General features: G+C 34.5%; 1 protein-coding gene across 1 annotated transcript; it reads left to right on the plus strand.

Moving 5' to 3' along the window:
* Window positions 1–470: 470 nt before the first annotated feature.
* On the plus strand, window positions 471–4,712 carry LOC125202846 (ATP-dependent 6-phosphofructokinase 5, chloroplastic-like). Its single transcript, XM_048101326.2, has 13 exons — window positions 471–915; window positions 1,058–1,148; window positions 1,346–1,419; window positions 1,522–1,633; window positions 1,712–1,807; window positions 2,205–2,306; window positions 2,401–2,475; window positions 2,827–2,967; window positions 3,127–3,243; window positions 3,329–3,433; window positions 3,688–3,768; window positions 3,957–4,085; window positions 4,178–4,712. Exons 1-13 carry the CDS (start codon window positions 629–631, stop codon window positions 4,343–4,345), a joined length of 1,578 nt encoding a protein of 525 aa, XP_047957283.1. The 5' UTR covers window positions 471–628; the 3' UTR covers window positions 4,346–4,712.
* Window positions 4,713–9,940: the final 5,228 nt, after the last annotated feature.

The following is a 9,940-nucleotide window of genomic DNA, read 5'->3' on the forward strand; positions in this document are numbered from 1 at the left end:
GTAGTTAGGTGTATTAATGGAAGAGAGAAAGTTATCAAAAATATAAATGTGTCATATTATTTGAGATAAACTAAAAATGAAAAAGTGTCATCTCGACCGCGAAAATATCTATTTTTGGCAAATATTTGACGTCTCATATTGTTTTCTATCAAATTAAAAACGAAGTTTGATCAGAAAATTTATCAAAAAACGTTATAAGCATTAAACAATCAAATACTACTGTATTGTTAATTTTGACAAGATTATATTTACACGGGACAATTGTATAACTCATTGACACACTATTCTAACAAGCTCAGTCTAAATCTCAAATTAATCGACACATGAAATATATTGGTACGTAAACGTTGTGTTTATGTGGACATAATAATGACATAAATAATATAAGTTGAATAATCAAGTTATTTAAAAAGTAGAATAAAATGAAATTTGATTTCCCTGGTCAACGATATGGAAAAGGGCAATTTGTGGAAGAGTTGAAATTGGAGTCTGACAAGTAAAAGAGAAAAAGAGAAGTTGGCCGCCTCTGTTTCTCCGTCACTCCGTATATACGTACACGCCGCTGTATCTATATACGGCAACATTTCTTAACTTTTGCTTTTAAACCATTCCTGCTCCTGCTCAATTCATGGCCGCGCTTTCGCCGCCGATCAAACCGGCGCCGCTCGCCTCGACGAGAACTGCTCGCGCCGATCACGCTCTCCTGTCCTCCGTGTCGTACGCGAAGCGGAGCCGGATTCCGAGGACAATTCAGGTGAGGGCAGATGCGGCGACGCAGGCGAGCATTGATTTCAGCGATCCGGATTGGAAGTCAGAGTATCAGCGCGATTTCGAGGCTCGCTTCCGCATTCCGCATATCACTGATGTGATTCCCGATGCCGCCTCCTATCCTTCCACCTTCTGCTTGAAAATGAGGTTTGCACTCGGAATTGAGTATTCTCATTTTAGTTGATTAATTATGATCGACCGTGATTCATACGCTTTGTTTCTATTGAAATCAAAATGGAGCAGTTTTTTTATTGAGAGAACGATTTGATTTAGTAAAATTGTGTTGCAGGAGTCCTATAAGTTCTCAATTTGCGGAAGGTTATCCATCAGATGAAGCGTGGCACGGTTATATCAATAACGACGACAGAGTACTGCTTAAGGTATGAACATGATGCCAATTCAGTTTTACTCAAGCCTTATTACTCTATAATGTCTAAACTATTTGGATTTAGTATGATGTTAATCTTTCTGATCGCTTAAGCTTGCATTAAATGGAAAATAGTATGACCACTTCATATCTCTTCACACCGGAGGCCTAATGTAGTACTGATTTTCTTTTCGGCATTCGATGTTTCAGGTTATACGTTTTTCATCTCCTACGTCTGCGGGTGCTGAGTGTATCGATCCTAATTGTTCCTGGATTGAACAATGGTAAAAATCATATTGCAAGGTTTCACTTTCTGAGGTTTGATATATAGAGCAAAATTTGTCCATCATAAAAATTCCGTAGTTTGAAAAAGTTCTGAATGTCAGGGTTCACCGTGCCGGACCCAGGGAGAAAATATACTTCAGGCCAGAGGAGGTAAAAGCAGCAATTGTTACATGTGGAGGCCTTTGTCCTGGTCTCAATGATGTGATACGTCAGGTATCATCTAATAAGCTTAACAGTACATCTTTTGAATGACCATTTTTGTAACTTATAATCTTCTTGTTAATGCTGCAGATAGTCATCACCCTTGAGATATATGGTGTGAAGCAGATTGTTGGGATTCCCTTCGGTTATCGCGGCTTTTCCGACACAAATTTAGCTGAGATGCCTGTGAGTATATTTTGAAAGGATATAGTTTTTTGGCCAATGGATCTCTGTGTAAAAGAGGTTTTTCTTACTAGATGTGTTATCAATTGCTTTTGTTTAGAGTTCAATAACATGTTCTAGTTGGGAAATGTTTATGGATGATAGTAATTCACAGCAACAAGTTCGCCTATATGGACAATGTTGCAGTAGAAATTTGCAACACAAAATCCTGTAAAATTCGTAAACCATTCTGTAGGATGTAATCATGTAACCATCAAATGATCCTCTACTTTTCATTAGCTTGTCTTATATTGATGATTGATGCACTATCCAGTAACTTACTAATTTATAATGAATCCTTTCTTAACAAGTTGGATAAATTAGGAGTCATGACTCTTGACAACTTTAAATGTGCCTTCAGCTCTCTAGGAAAGTGGTCCAAAATATTCATCTTTCTGGAGGAAGCTTGCTAGGAGTTTCACGGGGAGGACCAACAGTGACTGACATTGTGGAAAGTATGGAGGTAAGTTTTGTGGTTGCCTGTAATATCTGGTTTCATCATATTTTGTTTTAAAATGCAACATTTGTGCCAATACTAATTCGAGAATTGATGGCAGGAAAGAGGTATAAATATGCTTTTCGTACTGGGTGGAAATGGTACACATGCTGGTGCCAATGCCATACACGAAGAGGTTTTTTGCTTATGGCTTTTGTATTTAGATTACACCTTGGTATACATTATCTGCATTTTCAGCAACAGAGTTTCTAAACTAGGTACAAAGTTCAAATATGAAGAACTGGAAACTATATAAGTAATACATATAAAGTCCTAACTGCAAGGTTACATGGGATGCATAGAATAGACTTCTGTAAATAAAATTTAATAAGTAAGATAACATTTGACCTGATATTTTTCTTGGACAAAGGAAAAACTTTTTATAAGTTTGGGTGCTATATCATGACAAGATACTCATGCCGAATAGAAAATCACTGCACATTGCACATCTAATTGTTTACTTCCGTGTTTTTGTGCTTCCATCCAGTGCCGCAAAAGAGGTTTGAAGATAGCTGTAGTTGGTGTGCCAAAAACCATTGACAATGATATTCTGCTTATGGATAAAACATTTGGTTTTGATACGGCCGTTGAAGAGGCACAAAGAGCAATTAATTCTGCATATATTGAGGTCAAAAGTCATACTCTTTTATCTTTTGAGTATCTCCATAACAGATTTGATTGTTCATTCACTTGCTAGCTATCCTAAACTATCTTCAAGCTCAAGGACTATGCAATGCTACTCCCATGTTACATCCTTATTTAAGTGATTCCCTCTCTGATTCAACAGGCGCATAGTGCTTATCGTGGCATCGGGATTGTGAAATTGATGGGTCGAAGCAGTGGTTTCATAGCTATGCAGGCATCTCTTGCTAGTGGGCAGATTGATGTATGCCTGATTCCGGAGGTACAATTTCCGCAGACTCGATTAAAAACTATAATCCATTTTGCTATTCTGGTCATTTGTCTCAGTATTTTCCTTAACCAATCAGGTAAAATTCAATCTGCATGGACCTCATGGTGTCCTAAATCACCTAAAATACCTGCTTGAGAGAAAGGGGTCTGCTGTTCTCTGTGTTGCAGAAGGAGCTGGTCAGGTCAGTCAGATGATGCCTCTCTTTTTTGGTCTAAAATACGTAGTCTCATTTTCCAGAATAGCACACAACTACCGTCTGAATTTAACTTTCACAGTTCTCCATCATCGTGTTCTCCGAGTTAATTTTGTGAAGTAGAACATGAAATTATACCTGATGCATGCTCTTGATTGTGAAAGATTGAAAAAAATCTTTCAGTATCTATTTGCACAGGTAGGGATTTTAAAATTAAAGTGCTATTTTTGTTTTGCATTCAGGATCTTCTACAGAAGACCAATGCTACAGATGCATCAGGGAACATCGTTCTGGGGGACATTGGTGTTCACATACAACAAGAGGTTTGATCCTTCACCCACTTGTAGTCCTCAACATAGATTTTTCATCCCTATTGCTTTGCTTCACTGATTATGATACGTTAATTGACCTCTCATTTCTGGACTGCACCTCCTCCATATTTTAATCTTAAAACCTTGAGATGTAAATGCATACGTCAACTAATATACCTTTACTCACACACAACTTACAGGTGAAGAAGTTTTTCAAAGAGATGGGACATCCGGCAGACGTGAAATACATTGATCCGACTTACATGATCCGTGCATGCCGTGCAAATGCATCAGATGGGATTCTATGCACTGTGCTTGGCCAAAATGCCGTAAGCCGTTATTTGTCATACCACTCTCTATCTTTTCATGTGGATGTACGTTAGCTTTACATAGCACGTATAAAATTTTATACTTGTGGCAGGTTCATGGTGCGTTTGCTGGGTATAGTGGCATCACCGTGGGAATATGCAATACACACTACGCGTATTTCCCAATTCCGGAAGTGATAGCTCAGGCCAAGGTCCTCGATCCCAACAGCCGTATGTGGCATCGATGCTTAACCTCAACTGGCCAACCAGACTTCATGTAATTAATTTATGTCCGACAAGCAAAGACATGACAATTCATTCTGCAGAGTAGAAGAAAACGGGCTGCCTTTGCCTGGTAGTTTCACCCTATTTATCCCAACAATTTTCAAGTGTACAGCATTCACATAGCCATAACGAGGCGGTAATAAGCTTAATTTTTTGGACTTTCAGCCCAAGGAAAAAACACTTAAGCCCTACATTGGGATAGTGAAAAATTTGTTAGTGCTAGACTTTTAACGCCACAAAAAATTGATTCTTTGGTGGTTAGTACTGAGATAGTCTTCATATGAACAGGTATATTCTGATTTTGTATGTCATTCAGATCCTGTTACGCGCATGTTATATGTGAAATAAATATTTGTTTGATTACCTAGAATCCTAGAGCATGGACAAAGTCACCATGAGATTGAATGATAGTGCTTTATTTGTGGAAACTAGTGTTAACACCCGTGCTATGCACGGGCACGGGACATAAGATTTTCAAATAATGAATACAAATTCTAAAGAAATTATAGAAAATAAGAATTCAAAACAATATAAAGATTTACATAATTTTAATTTTGATATAAGAGTAAAATATACTATAAAAAAAATGACAAAGAAGAGATGTGTGACTAATGATAAAAGAGTATGAGTTAGTTAGATTATAATAAACAAATAAATAAAATATGTGTGAGTAGATATCAAAAAGAAAACAATAAGATAATTGGAAAAAAAATAATCCAACAATTGTGATCAACAAAACATAAATATCCGTAAGTTTTGAAAAACTTGTTTGTAAACAACATTTGTAGTGAAATCACCCCTACTAATTAGAATAAATATTCATAACATTTTAAACTATTAATAACATTATAAACAATAACAAAAAGAAAATGTACTCCTCTCAACTCATTCTAAATGAAACATTTCATATTCGATAAACAGTACCTACAACTTAAAACTATCAACTAAGTGAGTCAAATAAAATAAAATAAATAAATCATATATTACTAATACCATGCACATAACATACGATTTTCAAATAATGAAGGGAAACTAAACTATTCAATCATTCACAACTTGTAACTCTTTAAGGAACAATATATAATTGACTCTGACAAAAAAAAAAGATTTTTTCAAATATAAACCTACATAAACAATATAGAGCAATATATATTTCAAATAACATCAAATATTGTTAAATAAAACTCCATTTGTGATTTTTTGAATTAGTAGAAATGAGAAACAAATAATACTAATATTTATTTCTTCATGATTTGGAAAACAATTTATGCAACCACACCAATATAATATCATAAATCACTAAATAAATACAATATAATATTCTATCTAAAATTATACTCCCTCCGTCCCACATAATTTTACTCAATATTCCATTTTGGGCCGTCCCACATAATTTTACTCATTTCACTTTTACCATTTTTGGTAGTGGACCTCATATTCCACTAACCCATTCCTACTCACATTTTATTATAAAACTAATACTTTAAAAGCATGACCCACATCCCACCAACTATTTCAACTCACTTTCCATTACATTTCATAAAACCCGTGCCGGGTCAAAGTGTGTAAAATTATGTGGGACGGAGGGAGCAGAAGAGGAAATATAAAATTAAAAAAATAAGGAAGAGAAGATCGTCTTCTCCACCAACACACAAACCCTCGACACACTTCCACCTCTTCTCCAATCACACCCATCGCACGTTCTTGAAGCCAAATTCTACGGGTAGCACATGATCAATAAATTATATCAAGTTTCCTCTTTTATCAACAGCCGATTGAAGGATTTAACCAGAAGGACCTTCCTCCGCCGGCTGCTGCGACAAAAACGATGGCGACCAAACGGGGCAGATCGGAGTTCAAAAGGAGGAAACTTGCTACAACACTTCTTGATCAACCAAAAAAACCATTAAACCAAGCAAATCAAAAAAAAATCTGGAGCCGGATCAAGCTCACGAACGACAGCCAAAGAAAATTCGAAGAATACTTCTTCCAAAGTAAAAATCGATTTGAATATTTGAAACTACAAAGATTAGAATGGCTAAATTGTTCAAAGTTTCTGAATTTATCTACTTCAACATAAACTTCAAAAATTTAGATTGTTATGATCTGCATGTGTAAATTATAGATTGGAACTGCGAAATTATGAATACACATAACTCAAAAGCGAAAACTTAATAGTAGATTCGAATCCAGAAGTGACTAAAAGCAAAGGACCAAATATCAAATTTTTGAAAGACAAGCCTTTAAATTTCAATGTTTATTAGAAATTTAATTTGGGTAAATGTGGTAACCGTCATGTATTCCACACGTACATTTAGGTACATTTGCTAAAGATTAAATACAGATTCCAGACAAAATGGATAATGCAAGGTATAGATGGCTTACCTCATTGATTATTTGAGCTTTCATAAAGAAAATAACTCTTCCTTTATAGTAGAAGATCTCTTAGTTTCTTCATTTGCTTAAATTGAAAATATATATCTGCAAAATGAGAAGAAAATTGCTTAGCTGGTTGTAGAATTAAAACAATAGTGTTCTAAAAGTGTAGGTCAATCAATTTACATATTCTTGTCTGACTATAGTATGAGAGTATGGTTTCATCTAAATAGAATACATCTTGCAAATAATTTTTCTTAAAACATGATTGTATGATAAGATTTTGTTGGTTTAGTATACTTTGTGTTCATTTAGTGGATTAAGAGATGTTCAGATTAGAATAAGTGCTAAAGCTTAAACTCTTGTTGATTTCATGTGCCTCAATACTAATGTGCCTGGACTAAGAAACTAAAAAAAAGCAAACCTCAAAACAAAAACAAAGACTTAAAAAATCATTCATTAAACAGAAGAATATAGAGACTTTTAATTTATAACTTTGATTAACACTTGCAGAAAAACCATTCATTAAAGACCAAAATAAGTTAAGGTATTAGTTTTATCTTACCAACATCAAGTTCATTATTATATACGTAAAACCATTATAAGCCATAAATTTAGCTAAGTCATACCCTTACACCAACATTTGAGAAGCCTCTGCTTCAATTGAGCATTTTTTGCAACATGTATAATGCCAATATTTGTAAAAAATTAGAAAAACTTAATTACAAAGTCAGCTTCCCCTCCAAAAAGGATAAAATTGTCTTTTCACCAAACTGACACTTTAGATTAGTAAGATAAAGGTAAAATCCGCTTCTTGATTCAACTATTTTAAACGACTTGTAATTGATTTAGATTTCAGATCTGTTCTAATAGAACACTCATTGTTTTCTACACGATAGCAGATCTGTTCTCATCTGTACAATAGCAGATATGAGGCAACAAAATGAAAGGAAACGGCACCGATGAAAGCGGTGGAATGTTATATGGGTTTGTAAACTAACAGACGGACGTAAACTGCGAAAGGTAACTAAATTTCTTTTCCCAACCATAGATCAATGATTTTTCTACATCAAACTTTCACAAATTGGTGAAAACCTACACAGATTTGAGAAAAAATTCAAAAGCATTCATACTTACAACCCCTGACTCAAAAACGTTTAACAACTTCACAGCAGACATAAATCAATTATTTTTTCAGAGCATGTTTAAAAATTAAACATAGCAGGCTTCAAAGATTGTAAAATCATATGTGTCAAATTCTAATCAAGATAGAGAACTTAAACAGTTCAGTGAGTTATTACAGAAGTTTCTCTAAATATGTATAATTAGAGCTTATTGCAATGTTTTCCATGTTTGATCCACACTAATAAGATTATTGATTCCTTACAGGTGACAAAATGAGTGAACAAAATTTCCAAAATAAGAGGAAGAAAATACAAAAGGTAAAGAGAGACGAAAAGATTAACATAGAGATTGCAATAGTGCAGATGAGTGATTCATCCATGAGAGACTCTTCAAGTCTACACTTGAAGATATAAGAAGTGCAGAAAACGATGCACATTAAAAGGTAACACATCCAAAGATATTACACAAATCCTGGGCAGTAACTATCTTAATGCCCTTTCTATATCAGATTACATAATAAATAGGTGATATTTATCAATTTGGATTTCAGAGTTAATTAGTTGAAAAGAATAGGACGAAGCTTCTCAATCAAATTCCTTGGAAATGTTGCTTGTATTCTCACACTTTGAAATGTTAGATAAAGTAAGTGCATTAAAACGTGGCAGATTTCCAGATTTATAGAAACAGATAGATAGATTATGAATCTGTCTTATAGTACTAAATTATACCTCTCGATCATGAAGCACACAATCTAAGCTAATGATTTCCTCCTTATTCCCAGGCACTGCAACATCAAAGACACGGATGCAACGCACTCTATCACAGAAGAAGTAATCGAAGGATACAAATTATCTATCAAGGTGCAACACCGAGGCATTGTTGAGTTCTTTTAATATCTCTTTCAACATAAACAAATTCAAAGATTAAACAACAACAACTAAAACAATGTTGCAGATTGCAGAGAAGTAGAAGGAATGAGATGAAGAAAATTGATCAAAGGGATACAGAGGGATGGAATAAGATATGGAAAAGCAAATTGCAAGAAGGTTACCAATGAGTTTGATGATTTCGATTCAGAGAGAAGTAAGTGATAGTGAGAGTGTTAAGATAGGGGGGTATTTATAGGACTCCCATCTTTAGCATGCTGGTTAGAAAGGTGCATCTTCCCCATAAAAACATAACATTAGAGACCTTTTAGATAATTACATTGGAAACAACAGCAAATATGAATTTAACACAATTTCTCTCTCTCTTGGAAACTGCTGAAAATATGAAGCACGGGTGGGTGTTAACTCAATTTCTCTCTTGGAAACTGCTGGAAATATGAATAGAAAAAAGTGTGACAGCCTATCAAATGTTTGCATTGCCAAATGAAAATTTACGTGGGCTGATAACTGAATTAGGGGATATTCATTATTTTTGGTAGATATAATATGTCATACATACTGAATGAATATTTTACTTAATTCAAAAAAGCTTTATTTTATAGGCTGTCACACTTTTTTTTAGATTTGCTTGTAGATTCTTTGTGTTTAGTGCTGAAAGTAATATTAAATATAATTACTAATACGTCAATAATTTTTTTCATGGATAAAGGGCATTGGAAATTGATTAATGGATCAGCAGCTTTGAAAGAATAAAATAAATATACATGTTGTAATAGAATAAATTTCTTTAGTAAAGACTGCAAACCTAACAAATATAGGCTCTTTCTATAAATTATGTCTTGATACATACAAAAAATTCAGGTATTAATTAGCTGCCTCCTCTATCTCTCTCTCTTGTCTCGGTCTCTCCCCCTCTAATAGCTCTAAATTGAGCCAACTGGATTTACCTAAACTACTCTCTCACATACTGTAATTTTTTCCCGCCAAAACAGCCATCAATGGCAATCTTGTTATTTTTACTACAACTCTCACTTTATATTAGTATAGATAGATTAGTGAGTTAGACATGAGGCTCAAGTTGGGTTGGCTCACTTCAAATTTAGATTTGCAGGCCATCCTTAGTCAACTCTCATCTTCTCATGCATGTCTTTTTTTTAGAGAAAGCTCTTTCTTTTTGGTAGAGAAAAGCAGGCATAAACCGAG

The sequence above is a fragment of the Salvia hispanica genome, chromosome 2 (genome assembly GCF_029641045.1).
Source record: "Salvia hispanica isolate PSC_SH4W2 chromosome 2, Shi_PSC_v1, whole genome shotgun sequence".
In the NCBI taxonomy this organism is placed as follows: Eukaryota; Viridiplantae; Streptophyta; class Magnoliopsida; order Lamiales; family Lamiaceae; genus Salvia; species Salvia hispanica.

What these genes read in the sequence shown, in the direction of transcription:
- LOC125202846 (XM_048101326.2), top strand. Translation starts at nt 629, where the DNA reads ATGGCCGCGCTTTCGCCGCCGATCAAACCGGCGCCGCTCGCCTCGACG. An exon ending in CAAATTTAGCTGAGATGCCT is followed by an intron (nt 1,808 to 2,204) that starts GTGAGTATATTT and finishes ATGTGCCTTCAG; the next exon opens with CTCTCTAGGAAAGTGGTCCA. An exon ending in TTGCAGAAGGAGCTGGTCAG is followed by an intron (nt 3,434 to 3,687) that starts GTCAGTCAGATG and finishes TTTTGCATTCAG; the next exon opens with GATCTTCTACAGAAGACCAA.